Source organism: Neovison vison, chromosome X (assembly GCF_020171115.1).
Source record: "Neovison vison isolate M4711 chromosome X, ASM_NN_V1, whole genome shotgun sequence".
Taxonomy (NCBI): domain Eukaryota; kingdom Metazoa; phylum Chordata; class Mammalia; order Carnivora; family Mustelidae; genus Neogale; species Neogale vison.
This window is the reverse complement of record NC_058105.1, coordinates 5640970-5663274: the sequence shown is the minus strand read 5'-3', so window position 1 is coordinate 5663274 and position 22305 is coordinate 5640970. Positions and strand designations below refer to the sequence as shown.

Sequence of the window (22305 nt, the reverse complement as noted above, 5' to 3'; positions counted from 1 at the left end):
GGATGGCTCAGTCTGTGGAGCATGTGACTCTTGGTCTCAGGGTCAGAAGATTGAGCCCCATGTTGGGCATAGAGCTTACTTAAAAAAGAGAAAAAAGAAAGAAATAAAACTGAATTGAGGAGTCTGTGCAAGGTGGGGGGTGGGCAGAGCGGGCGGAGGTGTCGGGGTAGAGATCTTTTACTGCTCTGGGTATTAGGTATGGGGGGCGGGGGTCTGCGGCACACTTTTTAAAAGCAAAACTGAATTTTAATAGTAGTTTCTTTTAAACGCATTTATTTGGCGCTAGAGAGACAACTGGTGTGGAGCAGAAAAATACTTACCTTATTGCAATTGTGTTTTGCAGAAATAAAACAAAGTAAAATCACCAGTGTCTACTTCCACATCTCTTTGCCACAACATTTTCCTTCATATGCTTAATACTGCATTGCATCTTGTCATCAACTTTAGAAGCGGAAGACACACAGACACCTGCGATTTGCCAAAGGAATGTCGGATTATGCTAATGATCATGGCTCTTTAGCATAATTCTGCATTTTGTTTCCCCTTGCTTTCAACTCTCAGAAATTTTTAGGGCCATGTGGACAGTCACACCTGTATCCAATTGGATCTCCATCCCACTTGCAAGATAAAACTTTATTTTTTTTACTATTATTATTATTGTTATTATTATTATTATTATTATTATTTTTTAGAGAGAGAGCAAGAAAAGAGCGTGTGACTGGGGTGGGGAGGAACTGAAGGTGAGGGAGACAGAGAGTCCTAAGCAGTGAGGCTCAATCTCATGACCCTGAGATCATGACCTGAAATCAAGAGTCGGACACTCAACCAACTAAGCCACCTAGGTGCCCCAAGAAAAGCCTTTAGATGTGAATAAACTTAACCAAAGTAGTAAAAGATCTGTACTCTGGAAGCTATAGAATACTCATCAAAGAAATTGAGGAAGACACAAGGAAATGGAAAAAAGCATCCCACGCTCATGGATTAGAAGAACAAATATTAAAATGTCTATGCTACTGAAAGCTATCTGCCCATTCAAAGCAATCCTTATCAAAATACCATCAGCATTTTTCACAGAGCTGGAACAAACAATCCCAAAATCTGTATGGAACCAGAGAAGACCCTGAATAGCCAGAAGAATGTTGAAAAAGAAAAGCAAAGCTGGAGGCATCACAATTCCAGACCTCAAGCTGTGTTGCAAAGCTGTCATCATCAAGACAGTATGGTATTGGCCCCAAAACAGACACATAGATCAATGGAATAGAATAGAGAGCCCAGATATGGACCCTCAACTCTATGGTCAACTAATTTTTGGCAAAGCAGGAAAGAAAGCCCAATGAAAAAAAGACAGCCTCTTCAATAAACAGTGTAGGAAAATCAGACAGCCACATGCAGAAGAATGAAACTGGACCACTTTCTTACAGCTTACTCAAAAAACCCTCAAAATGGATGAAAGATCCAAATGTGAGACAGGAATCCATCAAAATGCTAGAAGAGAACACAGGCAGCAACCTCTATAACCTTGGTCACAGCAATTTCTTGCTAGATTTGTCTCCAGAAGCAAGGGAGACAAAAGCAAAGATAAACTTCATCAGGATCAAAAGCTTTTACACAGCAAAGGGAACAGTCAACAAAACCAAAAGACAACTGACAGAATGGGAGAAGATATTCACAAATGACATATCAGATAAAGGGCTAGTATCCAACATCTATAAAGAACTTATGAAATTTCCCCAAACCAAAAAATCCGGTCAAGAAATGGGCAGAAGACATGAACAGACATTTCTGGAAAGAAGACATCCAAATGGCCAACAGACACATGAAAAAGTGCTCAATATCACTCAGCATCAGGGAGATCCAAATAAAAACCACAGTGAGATCCCACCTCACTGCAGTCAGAATGGCTAAAATTAACCAGTCAGGAAATGACAGATGTTGGCAAGGATGTGGAGAAAGGGGAACCCCCCCCACATTGTTGGCGGGAATGCAAGCTGGTGCAGCCATTCTGGAGAACAGCATGGAGGTTCCTCAAAAAGTTAAAAATAGACCTACCCTACCACCCAGCAATTGCACTAGTAGGTTTTTACCCCAAAGATACAAATGTAGTGATTTGAAGAGGCATTCACATCCCAAAGTCTATAGCAGCAATGTCCACAATAGTCAAACTATGGAAAGAGCCCAGATGTCCATTGAATGGATAAAGATGTGGCATGTGTGTACACACACACACACACACACACACACGCACACAATGGAATATTACTCAGCCATCCAACAGAATGAAGTCTTGCCTTTTGCAATGACATGGATGGAACTAGAGGGCATTATGCTAAATGAAATAAGCCAGAGAGAGACTAATGCCATATGTCTTCTTTCGTATGTGGAATTTAAGAAACAAAACCGATGAACATAGGAGAAGGGAAGGAAAAAGAAAATAAAATAAGATAAAAGCATAGAAGGAGGCAAACCATAAGAGACTCTCAACTATAAGGAACAAACTGAGGGCTGCTGGAGGGGAGGTGGGGGTGTGTGGGGTAACTGGGGGATGGGCATTAAGGAGGGCACTTGACGGAATGAGCACTGGGCGTTACATGCAATGAATGAATCCCTAAATTCTACCCCTGAAACTAATAATATACTATATGTTAACTAAATTTAATTTAAAGTAAAAATTTTAAAAAAAGAAGAAAAATAAATGCGAAGCTCAGGTGCCTTGGAGTTTCTCTGCGATGGAGACACAGCAAGTTCCATTTCTGCTCTTTTTGGCAGGATCTTTTCTTCGCTGTCCTGCTGCAGGAACGAGTCTGCTGGTAGATGGGAATGGGACGAGGGTCAAGTTACTGGCATTCCCTGTAATGCCTTCCTGAATGCCTTCCCTGGCATTCGTGAGGACAGGTAAGATGGTGCTTTCCTCACTGTAAGATTGGACGAATTAATTCAAGAAATTCAAATTCAAATCTCAGTCAAATCTGGTAAAGGAAATGCTAAGCGAGAGCTCCCTATTTCATTAGTTTTTCAACATCCAAGGCAACCATGTCAGCTCTAATGGCCTCTTTTGTTGGGTCTCTTCTTTATTGTCCTGTGCTTAGGGCAGCAAGTCCGGGGAAGGGGGTGGGCTGGGTAGTTGGTACCAGGGCAGAGGGCAAGTTACTGGTGCCCTCTATCAGCATTTCTGAGAAGGAATGACGAGAAGCAGCCGTATATTCTCAAAAATCTCTTTTGAAGCCATCTGGGAAAACTCCAGATCCAAGATGGGGTTGAACTTCCATAGCAGCTCCACGGAGGTCTGCCTGCAGCAGGAACTCCTCTTGAGTGATGCTCAAGGCTCTTGAATGGGTATACGTGGGCCCAGAAAGGATTCCAGCCTAGTTTGGGCAGTGGAATCCAGATTTGCAAAAAATAGAGAGCCTGCGTGCTTTTTAACAGCGACATTGTTGAATGGCTTTAACCAGCGTCTATTTGGGACACTTGGGTCGTTTCTAATTTTGGGTAGGTCACACAATGCTGCAATCAGTGACTCTGCACACACATCTTTGAATGCTTGTGCGAGTTTTCTCTGATTCCCATCATGTTGAAAGCCTAGCCAGTTATCCTCAGCCCAGGAGCTTTAAATACAGATCCCTGGGCTCTCGTCTAGCCCCTCAAACTGCTATTCTTTGAGGTCAGGTCCCACGCAGATGTATTTATTCCAAAGCCCCAGGTGGCTCTGACTTACAGCCCAAGTTGAAATTCTCCCGAATCGCCAGAATGCCCCGCCCGGCAGTTAGGTGCATCGCCGTCCAGCCTGTGGAGGAGAGAGAGGGCCTGTGAGGCCATGATCCATCTACACCCGCTGTGATCAGTCGTTACATCTGGGGCCATCTGATAGAAACAACACGACAGAGCGTCGCCGGTGTTCCTGTCATTCCTGTCACTATAAGACAGGAAGGCGCTGGCGCCCTCTCAGCTTTGATTGGCAATTTGGGGGTCCTTTGAGCATTTCCTCTTCATTGGGTACTTAATCATTTTCTTAATGTAGTACCTACAAAGTAATAAGTGTAAATAACCGAGAAAGATGAAAGCGGAAAATTTTACAAAGAACGATTGCATAAATGCTGAGAACACAGACAATCGAGGCGAATAAAACAGGCGAACCATGGTTTGGGCGAGCGGTTTCTGCAACATGTTGTCGGGACAGGGTGAGAGAAGACCAATCTTCCAGTTGTTTCCTGTAGCAGGTGGCTAGGAGCTCCCTGTGGTTTTGTATTAAGCTGTACCTACTTCCGGAAAACAAACTGTAGGAAAATCAGGCACAATTCCCCTTCCACTCCCCAAGTATAAACTGGGTCTCCGTGGCCTTTTTCTTCTTCCTCAAATTGCTCTATTTATACTTAAAAAGCACCTCTGTACTTTAAAAAATTATTTTCCCTGATGTTTTATTATGGAAATTTTCAAGTAATCAGAAAAGTTTGAAGAGATGTACATTAAGTCTTCATAGACCGCCTCCTAGATTCTATAATTAACATGTTATTCTATTTGCTTTACCATATCTATCTCTCTGCCCATCTTCTCTAGCCATCCATCAATCATCTTTTTGTGTGTTTCCAAGTAGGTTTCAGACATGAGTACACTTCACCCCTGAGTGCCCCAGCAGATCACAAATTAGAGTTCAGTACTTGTTTAAGATTTTTCTATTTTAGGTAAAATTTAGTTACCGTGACATGCTCAGATCTCAAATGGAACATTTTCTGAGTTTTGACAATGCGTACACCAATATAACCCACATCCCTAGCAAGACAGGATTTACCAGCGTGCCTGGGTGACTCAGTAGGTTAAGCATCTGACTCCTGATTTTGGCTCAGGTCATGATCTCTGGGTCCTGAGATTGAGCCCTGCATCTGCCTAGGCTCCAAGCTGAGTGTGGAGCCTGCCTAAGATTCTCTCTCTCCCTCTCTCTCCGCTCCTCCCCCCAGCTCTCCCTCTCTCTCTCAAAAGAAAAAAAAGAATTTACCATCACCCCAGAAAGCTCTGTGTCTGGCTTCTTTCTCTCAGCATAATGCATTTGAAATTTATCCACTTTGTAGCTTGTTATCAGACATCATTCCTTTCCACTGCTGAGATTGTCACTCTGTGCAGATGAGTAGTTCTGCTTTGCAATAACAGACCAGTTTGTCTATCCATTCTCCTACTGGTAGATGCCCAGGTTGTTGGTGAGTTTTGATTATGTTGAAGAAAACCGCTATGAAATTCTGGTACTTTCCTTTTTGTAGACCATCTACTACCTTTATTTGTAAGTATTAGGTATATCAGCCTTTGTCTGTCATGTATTTCAAATTAAAAAAAAAAGTCATTTATCTTTTGGCTTTCACGGTGTCTTTTCCTGTATACAAGTTTCTATATTTTATGTGGCTAATTTCATCAGTCTTTTCCTTTATGGATTCTGGGTTTCACATCATGACTGCAGAAGCCTGATCTACTCTATATTATAAAAAGTACCCATCCTTGTTCCCTTATAGTTCTTTTATGGGTTATTTTTTTCTGTGATAATCTTTGAATCATCTGAGTTTATCTTGATGTGTTGAGTCTCCCTCACTGATTTGAAATACCACCTTCTTCCTTGTCTTAATTCCCATGTATGCTTCTATTTCCTTTCCGATGGCTCATCTGTCTTGTCCTGTGCCAAGGGCCACACTGAGAGAAAGAGACAGAGACAGACAGAGAGAAATAGTTATATACAATTGACCGATGAACAACACAGGGGTTAGGGGTGACCAACTCACTGTGTCATTGAATTCATGTGTAGCTTTTGACTCCCCCAGAACGTAAGTACTAGCAGCTGACTGTTAACTGGAGGCCTTACTGATAACGTCAAGTCTGTTAACACATATTTTCTATGTCATATGTATTGTATACTGTATTCTTACCATAAAGTAGGCTGAAGAAAAGAAAACGTCAAGAAAATCACAAGCAAGAGAAAATATATTTGCAGGACCGTACTGCATTCATTGGGGAAAAAAATGTACATATGAGAGGACCCACACAGTTCAAACCTATGTTGTTCAAGAGGCAAACGTGTAGAGAATGCTTAATTTTGTGTGTCACCTTGACGGGGCCATGGGTGCCCAGATTAAGCCTTGTTTCTGGGTGTGTCTGTGAGGGTGTTTCCGGATGAGATCCACATTTGAAATCAGTGGACTCAGCAAGCAGATGGCCCTCCCCAACGTGGGTGGGCATCTTCCAATCTGGTGAGGACCTGAATAGAACAAAAGACAGAGAAAGGTGGAATTGGCCCCTTTTTCCCCTGCCCCACTCCTTGAGCTGGGACATGTCATCTTCTGACTTCAGACTGGGATTTACAAAAATGGCTCCCCTGTTCTTAGGCCTCCAGGCTCAGACTGAAGTATAGCACCGGCTGCCCTGGTCTCCTGCTTGTAGAGGGCAGACTGTGGGGCTTCTCAGCCTCCAGAATCGTGTGACCTGATTCCCCGTAATAAATCTGTGTGTGTGCGTGCGTGTGTGTGTGTGTGTATTCTGATCTATCTATATCTATCTATCTCTATATATAGATACAACTCCATCCCATTGGTTCTATTTCTTTGGAGAACCCCGACTAACACATAGCCCTGACTCTCTCTCTGTCTCTCTGTCTCTCTCTCTCTCTCTCTCACACACACACGCACACATGCACACGCACATACACACACACGTACAGCTCCCACCGGTTCTGTTCTCTGCTATACCCCCGATGCCTAGACCCTCGACACACCCCGTTGGCTCCATGAGGCTGGGGACCGTGTCTGTGTCTCTGTCTGTGCCTGGCACAAGGCTGCTTGTGGAATCACTAAAAGACACACACTAGGGAAGCCAGGCACGTCTTTAGAACCCCATGTTCACTGGCAGATCCCCCGGACTTCCTAGGCTGAATGGCAAGCGAGAGATAGTACCTTATCTACAGACCTTGGCCCTGGGGGCTCCAGGGGCCTGAGCTTGCTGTAGTGAAGGAGGGAGGCCTTGGGGTCTCACAAAGGTCCCTGGGGCCTTCTAGCATTTTCATTGAGGTTGACCTCAGAGTCGGGAGGGGGTGTTGGGATAGGGCATGGAGCGAGCGATCCTGCTTCTTTCCCCGCGGCTGTGGGAAGGCCTTCGGGTTCTGGCCCGCAAGCTCCTGTAGGAAGGACTCGCACAGGCCAGGGGCCGTGAGGGACTCTGCCCAAGGGTGCTGTGGTCCGAAGCACGGCGGGGAGAACTGTCTTCGTGGGAGGCATCTGGAGGACTCTAAGCTCTTTCATTCTTTTTTCAAGGGGCCTGGAGGATTTCAGCCCAGTCTCTTAGCATTCGCCTGGGGACGGAAATCGAGGGCCTAGCCCAGATGCACCACACTCTTCTCCACCGGGCCATCAAGATGCTGAGATGCCGGAATGCTGGAACACAGGCTCGAAACCCTTTTATGTGCCCAGGAGAAGGGCGGGGAAGGGGGAGGAGGTCCTGTGTGAGGAGAGGAAGCCCTGGGAGAGCAGTGTCTTCTCACAGCGACGCAGGGCAGAACAGATCTCAGAGCAGGAGAGGGCTAGGCTGCAGGCCAGAGGCTTCCAGGAGCTCAGGGCCAGGGCTTTTCTGGAAGGAGGGCGCGTCCAGTGCTGCTGCAGGGGCAAATCCGCGGAGGACTGAGAAGCTTGCCTTGGCCTTGGGCCAGGCGGAAGCTGTACGCTGAGCGGTGTGCTTAGGGGAAGGAGCGGGGACTGGAGCCGGGCACTCTGGTTGAGGAGCGAGTGGGAGGGTGGCAGGGAGCTACAGCCGTGGCTGGGTGGGCTGGGATATTTAGGGCTTTTTGAACATGGCTGGGTTGGGAGCCCCTGGGTGGAATCCAGCAGAGGAGAGGCTGAAGGCACAAAAGAGAGGGGAGGTAAGTGGCAGCAGAACGGTGGGAGCTGTCGCTTGCAAAGACAAACCTGGGACAACCATGCTGGGGGAATAGGAAAGGGCCCGAGGTCAGAGGGAAAGGATGGCAGGGGTGGGCGGGGCAGTGAGGCCAGCGCAGGTGGGGAGGTGGGAATTGCTCAGGGAGCCGTCAACACTGCTGTCCACACTGGCTCAGCCTCAAGGTCATGGCTGGCTGGCACTGGTCCAGTGGGCTGAGCTCAGCTTTGCTTTGGGGGCTCGGACAGTCAGCAGAGTGGAGACAGCTATGGCTCCAGAGCCCTCTGGAAGGCTGAGGAGGCCTGACTGGGAGGGCTGAGTTTGGGTGTCTACAGGGATTTGGCCCCTCACTGGCTGGCTGGCAACAGTCACTGGGCAGGTAGGTCCAACACAGAATCAGGAAGGGCCCCTGGCTCCACCCCTGATGCCCCTGGCTCCACCCCTGATGCTCCTGGGCCCGTCAGAAACAGGAGACAGGAGAGCTGGACCTGAGTGCCCCGGCATGGCTCTGAGGTGAAGCTGGGGCTTGCCTGGAGCCTGGCACCCCGGGGAACTTGAGGTAACACTGGGAGCCCCAGCAAGGAAGGCTCCTGGGGAGGTGCTGCCTGAGGGCCTGGGGGAATGGGTGCAAAGACTGTGCCAGGGGGTGAGGCCCATAGCTCAGGGACACCTGTAGGACACATCGGTTATCCAGACCTGGGAAGAATGTTCTGCAAGCTGGAGGGGCCTGTATGGAGCAGGAGGCCAGGGGCGGGGCTTTTGGGGAACATCGGTGTCCTCCATCCCGCTGGCCGGAAGGCTGTCCATCTTTGCTCTTAGTCTCAGCCATTGAGAATGGTGGGTGAAGGCGTCGTCCTGGAGCATTTTAGGCTCCATTGGACAGGACAGGATGCCTCCGCGTCCATGCGTCCCTCAGCCCCCAAAGTGTGCCATTGTGGTGGAACACTTTGTACATCCAGGATGAGGGTATCAGTTCTCCCAGGCAGTTGGGGGATACATGTGATGTATTCGGTTTGCACTACAAACGATGCCAACCAGCAATCCGCTCTGCTCTTCCAGAACACGGCAGGGAGGGGCTTCCCAAGTAGCTTCCCTGCTGCCTTCGGGGGTGGGGGGACGTGCGCTTTCATGGGAGAGGCAGGGGTCCCCGCCATCCTATTAGGGTCCCCCTCTGAATGAGACCCTACCATAAGCGAAATCCGTATTAAGCTCTGTGGAAGCCACTTTGTCGCTGTGAGGGGGTGGCCCGAGTGTGGAGTCACGGAAGTCCCTGTGGATTTCGTGCAGTTTAAATCGGAAACAAGCGACAGCCACCCCGCGTGCTGCAAAGGTCTGCTGGGAGAAGAGCGGAGGGGACCGTAGGGGGCCGGGCGAGCGGGGGCAGCAGGTGGGGAGTGAAGGGGCGGTGCAGCGACTCCAGGGGGCGGGGCGGGGGCGGGGGCGGGGCGGGGCGGGGGCGGACGAGGGCAAGACGGGGGGCCGGACGGGGGCGAGACGGGGGGCGGGCGAAGTGCCGCGGTAACTCCCCTTCCACTGCGGTCCGGGACCTGAAGAGGAGCTCTGCGGCCCTGGAGCCCCCGGCCCCGGAGCTCCTCCGGCTCCGCACTCAGGGGACACTGGGTTGGGTTTAGCCCAGGCTTTGGGAGAGGAGGTGGAGGGGGCGCGGCAAGTCCCAGTCTCCCCGGCCTTGCGAAGAGGCATGACTTCCCTCTTCCGCGCAGCAGACGTGCCTCCTGTCTCAGCGCGCCCCCCGCCCCGTGCCCTATTTGGGTGTCCCTTGCATGGGAAGAATACGGATCTTTAATTGGGTCTGTCACCCCCTCAGTGGAAAGAGGACGCGGGCTGGGGCAGAGAGTCTGGATTGGCGGTGCAAGTCACCCCCGCCCCTGCCGCCGGCGCAGCTACTTCAGTGGCCTCTGTTTCCTTCCCTGTAAAATGAAGGCCTTGGGGTAAAAAAAAAAAAAAAAAAAAAAGAGGGGCTTCACAAACTTCTTACCCATCAGCCCTCGCTGTGGCATCTTCCCGCTGCACAAGGCACCGAGTAGCCTCTCGAAAGGCCCAAAGACACCAGTAGGCTTAGCGGATACAGGGACGTCGGATGATCCCTTGAACAATGAAAACATAGAGGCACTTTTCTCCTGGCTGTTTATTACAGTACAAAGAAAAAACGCACTGGCTGGAAACAGATGCCAGATTTCAAATGTAGAGGCGAAAGAGGAGGTGGCAATTAAAACGTGATTACACAAGTCTGGGCACTGAGGAAAAGTTTACAGGACAGTGGGTGTGGGTTTTCTATAACAGACACTTAAATATACATGACGATAATTGCAGATAAAAACCATCAAAGACAAACCCCAAGTCAACTATTAATGTTTACAGACTCCCCCCCACCCCACCCCCAACCACAGACCTTACATGAAAACAAACACTGAAAGGCTTTAAACCAGGAACATCTCACCTCCGCCGTGCAAGGTGCCACTGGGGAAGTGGGAGCCTGGGGGTTTCTCTGAATGATAGAGGGAGGACACCCTGGATGCTCAGCATGGACCGCATGGCCTGTGTTCAGCTCACAGGCCCTCTCTACACCCCTCCCAAATCCGAAGAACTCCAAGCCTCCTGGAAAATTTCCCCTGCGGGCCACCTGTAATATGCGCACCAGGCGGACACTAACAGGTTTGCAATAGATTTTAAGAATCACACAAGACGATAGCATTTTTACTGAAAATTGCAATATATGGCCAAGGGGTTTCTATTCGGCCATAAATGGCCAAGGGGTTTCTATTCGGCCTTTGTCAGTTTGTACAATGCCTCTTGGTCACATCCACATATCTCATTGCATCAAAACCATAAGCGACTCAACCCCGTGGCTTCTAAGGGAAGCTTCACTGGGGCTTCACAAGGGAGCGCTGGAGCTCCGTACACAGCCTGCGTATTTGCAACAGTGTGTAATAAACACAAACAATGCATAATAAACACAACTCTACTGAAACAAAAGCCGTCGCTTTATTTACAAAGTCACAAAATGAAGTATAAATACTTCTGTCATTAACGTTTAGGAAAACCATTTACAAAATTTTCAAATATGTACAGGTAGCTTGAAAAATCACCAGCTTTCTGCTTTGTCACAGGTAGAGAGAGGGATGAGCAGAGGCGGGTGCCACTCACATCGTAGGGAGGAAGCAACTGCGTGGCTGGGGGGCAGGTGGTGAATTTGCTATGGCGTTGCACGCCATTGCCTAAAGTGGTGTGGGTGTGGGTGTTTCTATGAGCACTTAAAGCCCCCCTGCGCTCTGGGGGACAGCAGCGGTAGCGGCAGCGGCAGCGGCAGCGGCAGCGTGCTCTTCCAAAACGTCATCGATGAGCCTTAGGTTGCACACCCAGCCCTCCTCGGGGCTCCCTCTGGGGCCTTTCAGGAGAGCGTCAATGAAATCCACCTCACTGCAGTCAGGGGCTGAGAGCACACCGTTGAGCTGGGGCTGGGGCGGGGGCAGAAAGTCGTAAGGTGGCAGCTCAGGGGGGAAGCCCATTCTGCTGAATGGACCCAGGGACTGGCTGGTGGCGATGGCAGCAGCCACATAGCTTGGCGGCTCGATGCCCTCTATGGGACTCACCGGACCAAAGCCAGCCATGCCCTGCTGGAGGGACTTGGTGGCACTGGACACTAGCACGGGACCCTGCACTGGGCTCTGCCTGAGACTCTGGTTGCCCAGAAGGCCGAAGCTCACCTTCTGGCCAGGCCTGCCTCCTGGGGCCACTTGATTGGGGGGCACAACTGCTTGCTGTGATGGAAATGTCGGGGACCCCACCGGAGTTCTGGTGAAGATCGAGTTGCTCTCCAAGTGCGGCCGGATGCTAAGGTCTGTGTGGCTAAGGGGGGGCTCCCTGGAGACCGCTGTGGTCCCAGCTGCTGCCGCTGCCACCCACGTGGCTTCTTTCAACACTGTAGGATTTCTTGGCACACAGGGCTGTCTGAGCTGGTGGGGACTTGGAAGCTGGCCGCCCAGGGGTCTGGGACAGAACGCAAGCAGGGGCGCTTCTGAGGGGATGGCCTTGGCAATCTGCAGACGGGCACTGCCTGGGGGGTTCTGGCCCAAGTGTGAGGGTATGGGAAATGGAGGGTTAGGGTTGAAAATTCCTTGTTGATTGCCCGGAGTCGGAGTCGGCAAAGCCATGTCCATGCCCTTGTGGCTCTGGTGCCTGGAGGGTGGGATCATTGCTGGATTCGGATTGTTCTGAAGGAGCCCCGCTCTGGGTGGCATCACGGGCTGACTAGATGGGGATCTTGCCTTGGTCTGGCTACACTTGGAGGTGACTTGTTCTTGGACGGCTACCGAAAGAGAGAAGTGGGGGTCAGTGCCACAGTCATCTGCGACCTGGGCTATAGCACCAATCTCTTGCCTTCCACCCTTGGCTCCCCAACTCCTCTCAACTCCCCTTTTTCCTCTACCCTCAGCCGACTGCGGTTCTTCTGTGAAGCCCTCCCCGAATCCCCGGTCTGTGCTCCCAGCTACCCCGAATACATGCACCAAGGGATGATCACATCGTATGAAAATGCCAGCTTATAAGGTCTACTTTTTCAGGTAGATTATAAGCTTCACGAGGCCAGGGTCTGGGTTTGCTTATATGTTCAGCACTGTACATAGGTGTGGCACCAGGCACGCCTTGACAGATATCCAACCCTTGTCACTGGCCTTCCTGGAACTTGTCTGTCTAGTGACTGCTGCTGAAGCATGCCTGACATGTCCCTCCAGCCTGGGCAGCTGGGACATTCAGCTGGCATCAGACCCCAAGGAATAGGGCTTCTTGCAGGAGAATGCAGGTGGCACTGGGCTAAAATGAAAATGTCGACCACCTGCCATAGGGCAAGCAGTCATCCCTCGCCCCAGGTTAGAGTCCTCTTGTCCTGGACCAAGGTCACTCCACTGGCTCGTAGGGATTGTTTAACACACATGTCCCCAGCTAGTCTGGAAGTTCCACGAAGTGGGGACCACGCCTGACATCTTTTGTTAATTTCTGTATCCCCAGCCCATAAATGTGGATTACATTTGTAGTGGCCATGGTAGAGGGTGGGGGCCCCTGCTATCCGTGAAGGCTCTGGCAGCCCCTGCCACAGGCCCTTTGAGGAAGAGCATCCCCAGCCCCGGCTCCGCTTCCCACACCTCAGAGATGGCCAGGAGTATTTAGAATGGGAGGTCACTCCAGCAGCGGCTGTGGGTGTGGGGGGACAGGATCAGAAAGCTGAAGGTGTGCCTTTCTCCTTTTGAGAATAACTGCTTTAAGGGGCCTGATTCAGTCTAATTACTCTCTTGAACTAAGCACTGATATTAGAGTCATTAAAACCTGGCTTTCAGTTAAGATCCTACCGAAGCTTTCAATGTGGGATCGATCCCGTCCTGCGTGCTGTTGAACTAAGCTGCAGACTTCCCTTCTCTCCCTCAGAACTTTCAGAAACACTGACAGTGACTGCTTATGCTGGAGTGAATTCTCACCACCCCGTACCCCCTCCACACACACTCCCAGGCCTGCCCTTTGGGAACAATGACCTTAACTGCTTACCTTGAAATTGACTCATTTGTTGGGCAATATATGCACTCCGCTGTTCAGGGGTCATTGCCGTAAGACCTGATCTCTGCTTCTCTTGCTAAACAGAAGATGAGAAAGACGTGTTAGATAGTGTCTACCAAGAAAATTGGCCTTGGGATTGCTGTGTGGGGGCCCAGGACTTGGCTTTGGTGTAGCAGAAAGCATGAGTGAACACATCAACACACACTTGCATGCATGCCCCGCCCTCCCGAGCAAAATTCCACAGGTATAAACAAAAGTAGGATTCTGCACCTGGGTTAAGAAATCAACTGCGACAGCATAGGATGGGGCAGGAAACACAGAGCTTAACAGCAAGAGCACACAGAGAAAAGGTTCAGGCATTTTGGATGTCCTTCTGCTCAGGATGGGTCAGCAGTGAGATGTGGTCACCAAAAGAGCAAATGTAACATTAGGCTGCATTAATAGAAGCAGAGTATGTAGAAGGAGGGAGGTGACAGTCCTGCACTCCTCCGCCTTGGCCAGACCATGTCTACAGTGCGGACAAGAGTCTGGGTGTGCCAGTCTCAGGGGGACCCAGATGGACCGGCTGTGCTGCGAGGACACTAGTGATGGGGTAGGGCTCGGGCCCGGAACTGTGAGGACCACGAATGGCAGAGCAAACCAGGGATGCTGTGGATGGGGCAGAGCTGACGCTGGGCTATGGCTATGTGGGTACCCAGCCTCTGCCAGGCTGTCACAGGGACAGGGCCCAGGCTCGTTCTGGGCGGTGCTGGCATGAACGGCAGGATGATCACACGGTCAGATAAATGCATTGTCTGCCACCCAGCGTCGCCACTCACTGCCAACTTCCCTTCATTCTCCTGCCTGGCTGGAGCATGGGCAATGGGGACAAGCTTCCTGTCTCCATCGCAGGGGCAGCTGGTGGGCCGGGGAAGGAGCCAAGCTTCAGGGCTGCAGCCCCAGCACTGGGTCTGGGAGTAGCTCAAGGACATAGCCAGCGGAGAAACAGACAAGGGCTCCACAGAGCGGCTTGTCCTGAGACCCTCAGCCCTTCCGTGTCAGGTTGCGAATGGGACCCAGGCCTGACTCCCAGTGCAGTGCTCACCCACTGCCATCTCTCTCCCCTTCTCAGGAAGCCTGCTTGATAGGGTGCTGACAACCAGGGCAGCTGGGTCAGGAAGGAATCTCTCCCACCTTAGTCCACTTGTGGAGCTACACCGCACCCCCACCCCCAGATGCCAAAGGACTTGACCTAGAACACAGGCTGCCTGGCAGGACCTGCTTTTCTGCCCTCACCGGATAGGCAGACAACAGAAGCCATTTCACTGTCCTTTCCTTAGCCTGCTTCCTGTCTGGGCCCTTGCTCCCCTCCACTGGGGCCACGCCTCGGGCGGCCCATGGAACTGCCCTCTTCCTGCTAGAGCCCGGATGGGGGGGAGCCCGGGGCCAGCCCACACGTGCTCACTGTACTGAGCCGCCCGCACTCGCTCTTTCACGTCCTCCTTGAGGTCGGCCCTGCTATGTCATTCTGGGTAGGGACCTGGCCACTGAGGAGGAGCGCGGGCATCACATGACGGCCCAAGGCAGGAAGTGGGGCATGGAAGCTCGGCTCTGCCTGCCCCTCTGGGGCCAGCCCTTGCCCTTCCGTTTTTCCCCTGGGCCCTATGCCAGCGTCCAGAGATCTGGGCAGAAGATCCACAGCCCCAGCTTACTGATGAGACATGTGAGGCCCTGAGAATTTAAATGACAGCCCAAAGTGACACATCTAGGAAGGGCAATGCCTCCTATATGAAGACCCAGCGCTCCGGCCTCTCCAGCCTCTTCAGCCCACTGCTTGTGGGGACCAGCTGCTTCTGGAGACCGGCTCCTGTGGCTGGCTGGGTCAACATCAACCCTAAATCCGTCTACACTGCCTGCCCCATCAGTTTCCTCAAACAACGCAGTTGTATAAGAGTGGGGGTCGGGGGAGGAGGGGGGACAGGTAGAGGCTACCGAGCACAGCCAAGGAAAAAGCAGAGGAAAGACACTCCAAGGGCACAGGAAATAAAAGAGAAGGCTGGGCTGGGGCAGGGGTCAAGGGTGGAGGGACCGGGTGGTGGTGGCCAGATGAAAGTCCCGTGTTCATCCAGGGAAGCACGGGATCCGGAGGTTCCCGAGTTTAAGGGGGACTCTGGTCAGCGGGATGGCTACGGAAACTCCCAGGTTTAAACAGCACGTTGACACTTGGCCTGTGGGGCTGGGCCTCCGGCATCCCGGGACACTGGGACGCCACCACCGAGCAGGAGTCTCTTCGCTAGGCTGGGCGTCCGGAGGCCCCGCAGCCCCGCCGCTCTGGGCCTGGTCCTGTTGGCCCTGGCAGAGGAGGCCTCCCCAGGAGGCTGCTTCCTTTGTTTGGCAGACGGAGGCCCCCATCCTTTGTTCTGAATCAATGTGCTCCAAAGATAAGCCCCGAGAAAACAGTTGTTGCCTTTTGACACTGACAATTAGAATCGCTGGGAAATGGAGAAAACAGGAAATGACAAATGTTTTCAGTGACTGGGAGGAAGTGATGGCTGAAAGTTGCTGCTTAGTGACCAACGCTTGGGAAGGATGGCTCAGGCAACCTGTGCTTTTCCTACGCCCGGCGATGGAGCAGATCATCAAAGGACTCCTTTTCCTAGGGCGGCAGTTGCCACGGCGCTCGGTGCTGTTGTGCCGGGTGACACCAACGAGCAGGGTCGGGGCAGTGCTGTGTGCGCCTGGGGCCGTCCGCAAGTCTCCCAGAGAACTAGGGCCCCAGTTTTCTTCTGTCACCCCTCCTCCCAGTCCTACTTGGCTGAGGTGCCACGTTCACAGAGAGGTCTCAGGCAGGACGGCCACCCTGGAAGATCTGTGGCCGCCTTTCTAGAAGCTTCATGCTGATGCCCGGGAAGCTGCAGAGCCCTCACCCAACTCTGGGGGCTCACGGAAAGGCAAGTGCCTCATCTGTGCGTGCTAGGCCGGAGAGAGAGAGAGAGAGGCAGAAGGCTGGCCTGAACCCCACAACTGCCCGACTCAGCTGAGCCTCACACAGTGGCCCCCACGAGCAGGCCCGGCCGAAAGCCGTGTCGGCTTCCTGCTTCGGCCGCCGCAGGTGAATGTCTCCTGTAAGCCCAGCACCTAATCAGGCGGAGGAGGTGGGGGAGAGGCAGAAGGACAGATGCCCAGCAGCACTCACACACAGGAGCCTGCGAGAGGTTCCTGGATGTCGAGCGGATTCAGACTGAAGTTTTACCCCCGACCTCCAGGAGAGCATTCTGACTCAGAAGGGGATTAACGAGGTTAGCTCCTGGGGGATGGCAGGGGATGTACAGCACCTTGAGGTGGGAAGGCGTAGGGTCGGGGGGAGGAAGAAGGAGAGTGGAAGGGAAGGGACGGAGAGGGGGGATCTCTTTCTACCTTTAGGTCACTGGGCCTCCTTTCCGAGCACACCTGGCCCCTGAAAGCTCCCGCAGGAGCCAGCCTGCCACACAGCAGAAGGCACTCAGCTACCTTCAAGTCCAAAGGTTAATGAGCTCTCCTCTCTGTGTTGATTCATGTATTACTCCACTAGGAAAAGCACCTTCTTTTGTAGTTTCTGGAAGCCTGGTTTGGAGACAACTCACCCACCTTTCTGACTTATCCTCTGAAATGGTAGGGAAGACAGCATTCTCATTGGAGAGCATGAAGTCAGTATCGGACTTCTTGGGCCTCTCCCACCCAGAAGGATGGGGACACCTGAGACCCATGGGCCCTGGCTCCCCGGCAGCCCATGGGTGCAGGGAATGCAGACACTTCCATCGGGAGCCCCGTGTCCTCCGCCAAGTGTCCTTGGGAAACCACAGGGGTTTCCTACAGTGAATGACTGCTCAGGTTCCTTGTTTCCGGGGCCCTCCTGACTCTCAATGCCCATGGCTTTCTCCACAGTGATGGGACTGAAGAGTGTGCCATCAAGCCACTTCTCTCTGTTGACAGCTGAGGCCAAGATCTGGCCCTCTTGCTTTGCCTCTGCTCAATGTCCTTCTGGGCTCAGATTGCCCCCAGCGAGATGCAGGCCTCAGTGGCTCTGGAGGTGGTCCCATAGCAGATGGGAAGCTGGGGTTTACTTAGTGGCCAGAAGTCCCTCTGTCAATCAGTGGACACACTGTGGGATAGCGCTGGGCTTCTCATTCTTCTGGAGCTTTTAATGGAGGGGGAAGCTGACAAGATACAAGTAACTTAATCGAAGAAGATCCCTGCAGATGGTGACACATTTTCTAAAGAAACCAATGATAAAGTGAAGGGATCGAGAGCGGTGGGCATGGCCGAAACCCTGAGTGTGTTCTGCAGGGGTCCCTCTGGGCCCCTCCAGGACCCTGGCATAGGGCCCTGGAGCCTCCCCCATGCAGAGGCCGCTGCCCTTAGGTCTGGACCAGTGTGAGGCTGTCTCTAGGGGCTTCACAAAGTCAATGCCATCAGCAGCAAAGAGCAGAGAGCTGTAGGTCAGCTGTTTTACTCTCCAGTTTCTGTCTTTCTGCTTGATTTCCGACTGCGTGACCTCTATTCTGATGCCTCCCTGTCTCGAGCGGATCGGGGCTGCCTGGTCCCGGAAGGGCTTGGTCTAAATGCTGGGAATGATCCCAGGGCAGAGGAAACAAATGTCTTTGCCGCTTGCCTTTCTTCTTCCCCTGTGGGGCCTGTGTCCTCCGTCTCACACTGTGCCTGGCCTTCCTGAGTCCCGGGCTGAGCTGGCAAAGACACCCCATCCCTTAAAGCCCCCGAGGAGCACCCAGCTTCCAAAGCTTCTGAGGAAAACCTGGCTGGCCAAGCATCTGCCTGGCCCTCCTCCGCTGCTGGGCCGAAGGCGGAGCCTTGGCAAGAGACACAATAAGGCAGGGGAATGACTAGGAATTTGAGGCAAGCTAGCTGGGATCCCCGTCCATGACGGTGCATGACGCTGGACTCGTGAGGAGAGGGAAAGGCAGGGAAGAGCAGGTTTGCTGATTCTGATTCCTGGGCAGTTTGGGGCAGGACTTTGAGCCGTGATTTCTCCGGGTCCAGCCGGACCTCGAACAGCTGAGGTGCCCTGTGACTCGGAGAGTACACAGAAAAGGGCCCAAGGAGAACAAGGCCATACGTACTCGAGCAGGATTTCCATTAAAGGCCAGAATCCCGGAGGCCCTTTCAGCCTGATGAGCATCTTCTGATCACTGTCACTTAGCAAATGCTCATGTCTCCAGCTTTTTTCTGCAGACAGGGCAGGTGGCCTGGGCACACTGATATTTTACGCCATAGTTCACGTGATATTCTCTGCCAAGGCCCACTCTGGCTGGCGTCCCCCATCTCGCCCCTGTGACCACTAATGTGACTCTTCAAGGCAAGTCAAGCCGTTCCTTCTAGACTCCAGGGGCTGATCCAAACTCACAGCCATCGTGGACAGGCTCGGCCTGGCTTCCTGCTGCCTGCTCTCCTCCAGCTGCCAGTCCTCTCGTGGGGTGGTCCGGCTTCCCACTTCTAGGGCACACGAGTCTTGGGTGGGGTCAGGGAACACCTTGGGGGTGCAGAGTCCACAGTGGAGCTGGCGGGAGAGACAGGCCCCGAACACCCACTGGGCACAGAGCAGGCAGGCACCGGGTGGGTGGGGGACCTCCAGGAGCCCAGCCCCTGTCCCCCTTCGGGCTCACAGTCTGGCCGCAGGGACAGACAGGCAGGGAACAACCCAGGGTGCTGGAAGGCTTACCGCAGGGAGGGGCAATTGCACCCGGGGCAACCCCCACTCATTTCCCTGCAGCTGAGGCTCAGGGGCCTGGAGAACTCTGCTGGCTTGGGTGGTCTCTTTGCCAAAGACTGGCCGGGGCACAGTAGAGAAAGCACTAGAGATCCCTCCTAGGGGTACAGAGCTTTACGGGCTGTCACCTCCTCTGTTCCCCCAACAACACTGTGAGGCAGGCGGCAGGCTGAGCAGGGGACGGCGCCCCGGTTGACAGATGAGAAAGCGAGGCTCAGGGGAAGTGACTTACCTACAGCGTCGCAGCTAGGCAGTAGTGGAGCAGGCACCTGCCTCCAGGCCTTCGGATCCCAGCCGCCCCAGGGCGCTGCCTCTGAGGTGCTGTACGAGGAGGTGACTCGGGCCAGCTCATGAGCAAAGGAGCTGCTGGGCAGGAAGGACTCACTCCCCAGGGCCTGGCAGGACGGGGGCTGTCGCCCGAGGCTGACCTGGGGGTGCCTGGCTTCCCCAAGCTTGCAGGCTTTGTCTACATGAGTCTACAACAACCGATTGAACAGTCCATCAGCTGCTTGGCCACAAAATGCTTCTGACTGCCTGCCTAGCCGGGGCGTTTCTGGGGGGCTGAGCTTACACATACCCACTGGTCTGCGGCAACAAAACCAAACAGCTTTGCGGTCTTAATTGCCTTGGGTCACAAACTCCTTTGAGAATCCCTTAAAGGCTACGGTCTCTCTCCACAGAAAAAGCACCCCCAGTGGTGTTTCCCCACTCCCGGCCCACAAACATTTTACGGATAATTTCAGGGGTTTTCTGGACACTTCTTGCCCATCCATGGATCTCAGTTAGGGATCCTTTGCCTTGATCAGTCATTGTTTTGTTGGAAAGATAGCTGGTTCATCAGCAATGACCTCGACCAACCCCGATCCCTCCCACCCCCTTACCCGCCCCCGCCCCCCAACAGAGCACACAGTTCTAAGCCGGTTTGCAGGTTTGTGTGTGTAGAAATGCTGGGGAATCTGCAAAAGCAAATGGTGAGTGCAAAACCAAACAGTCAAGTGTGAATCCCTGAACTCGTAGCCCTCCCTGCACTTCAACTTACCAGGGCCCCAAGGCTTTGGGACTTGGGTGTGTGGGGGACCTTTCCTTGCCATCGTGTTCTAGATGACAGAGATTTTGCCAGAATGGAACCCATGACCCAATTCTTTCAGCCAAAGGCAATTATAAAAACCTTGCACTCAATAACTGTGTCAGAGAAAATTTCAAGGACCAGAGGGAGGCCTGACTCCATGGGCTCTCCCTTCTACAAGATACTGCCTCCTTCCTCTCATGCTGGACCACTTGGGCTGCAAGCCCTCACCCACGTCTCCCAGCATCAGAGGAGAAAGGGAAATCTTTATCCCCCAAACCAAGTTAAACGGTTGGAAGCAATTCAATTCATTGTAATAAACACTTACTAAGCACTTCCCGCGCACAAGTCTTTGCAATGGATGAACACATCAATGGATGAACATCCTTGCAATGGATGTCCCGTTCGAAGTAACAATAAAAAACCACTGCCACTGAATTTATCGAGCATTTGCTTGGCACCAGGCAATGACCCAAGTGCTTTCGACATTTGTTCTCAGTCCTTTAAGCATCTATGAGGCAGGACGTGTTATTGTCTGTATTTTATAGATGAAGACACTGAGGCCCAGAGAGGTTAACTAAGTTGCCCAAGGTCACACAGCTTGTTGGTAGCAGAGCAGGATGCAAATTCAGGTTTGCCTGGTTCCCAACCCCAAACGTGGTTAGCCACCGTGTGTGTGTGTGTGCACGTGTGCGATATCAGTCTTTAGCTTACCACGTTGCAAAACGAGTTTTGAAATGTAGAAACTATCAAAACATACCATTTAGAAAAGTTCAGGCAAGTGTGGCGAGGGGGTTCCAAATTCTTAAGAACAAATTATAAATACTTAAAGAGGGGATTGGGAAGACAATCTGACCACTGTAGAGTTTCGGAGAGTCCCCCAGACAGATACGAAACCAAAAAACAACACAAAATGTTCTTCGCAAGTCAACTCAGTGCACTTGGGAAAGAAAACTTCCTCACTGTTCTCGTAGTATACGGACTGTGTGTATGGACTGTGCAGAGCCAACCAGGACTTTCCACAATTGACCATTATTTTTGTCCACATACCTAGCTCCTTGATCATTTTATTGTCTTAAAGATTTTATTTATTTATTTATTTGAGAAAGAGAGAGAATGAGAGAGAGAGAGAGGATGAGAGGGGAGCCCGGTGTGGGACCTAATCCCAGGACCGCAGGATCACGACCTGAGCCAAAGTTCGTTGCTTAACCAACTGAGCCACCCAGACCGCCCCTCCTTGATCATTTTAAACACTAATTTATAGCCGCATCAGAGTTTTTACAATCTCCAAATGCAAATATTACTAGAGTTCTGGTTGCCCTCCCACTCTGGTGCCACAGCCTCAAAGCGTTGAATAGGGCTTATTTGGCAGGAACTGAAGTACTTTAAGCTTTTGCTCTGGAATCCCTGGTAGCTTCACGTGGCTTGGAGGGTTTGAGTGATGGGTCAAGAACCAGGACCCCCCATCAGCGTTAACATATGCTTGCAGGGCCTCAGTAGCTCAGCACTCGGAACAACCTGCAGACAGCACTTGGACGTTATTAGCGGCGGAATACGCCCCAGCTCTGTGGGCGATACTGTCTGGGCAGCAACTAGGGGTGGGCCTGGACCCACTATTCTATGGGAGCAGAATGGGAGCAGCACTTGGCAGACCAATGCAATCCCCAGTTGAAAAGCGAAATAAATAAAATAGATGAGATTTGATCTTGACTCTAACTGACTAGGCGCTTTAAAACTGATGCTCATGTATCTTCTCTGTTTTATTTAACTTGGGGGAAAAAAGGTCTGCTTACCACACACCCTATAAATGTGAAGCTCAACTTTCAAAAACAAAGGCTTCTAGGGACATTTCAACTCCTTGAGGTTTCCAAACATAAGGTAAATCCATCTCTTTGGAACCACTGAAAATCTCAGAAAAGCAAGTCAATTAATAATTATTGTTGGGCATGATCTAGCTCTTAGACTGGCTGGTTCTCCGTGAGTCTAAATTTCACATTAGTAGACCATGGGATGGACAGTGTGTGATACCCGTTGCACC

General features: G+C 51.9%; 1 protein-coding gene across 3 annotated transcripts in view; it reads right to left on the bottom strand.

Annotated features, from left to right (window-relative positions):
• Positions 1–10877: 10877 nt before the first annotated feature.
• MAMLD1 (mastermind like domain containing 1) overlaps positions 10878–22305 on the bottom strand; it is a 109625-nt gene continuing 98197 nt past the window's right edge. For 2 of the 3 annotated variants that reach the window (XM_044235294.1, XM_044235295.1), the window contains exons 4-5: positions 13450–13534; positions 10878–12220 (exon numbers count right to left, since the gene is read on the bottom strand). In XM_044235294.1, coding sequence (XP_044091229.1) covers positions 11166–12220; positions 13450–13534 — 1140 coding nt within the window. In that variant the 3' untranslated portion in view covers positions 10878–11165. Of the gene's footprint in view, positions 12221–13449; positions 13535–19433; positions 19678–22305 lie in introns of all 3 variants that reach the window. The other variant, XM_044235296.1, reaches the window with a different exon arrangement.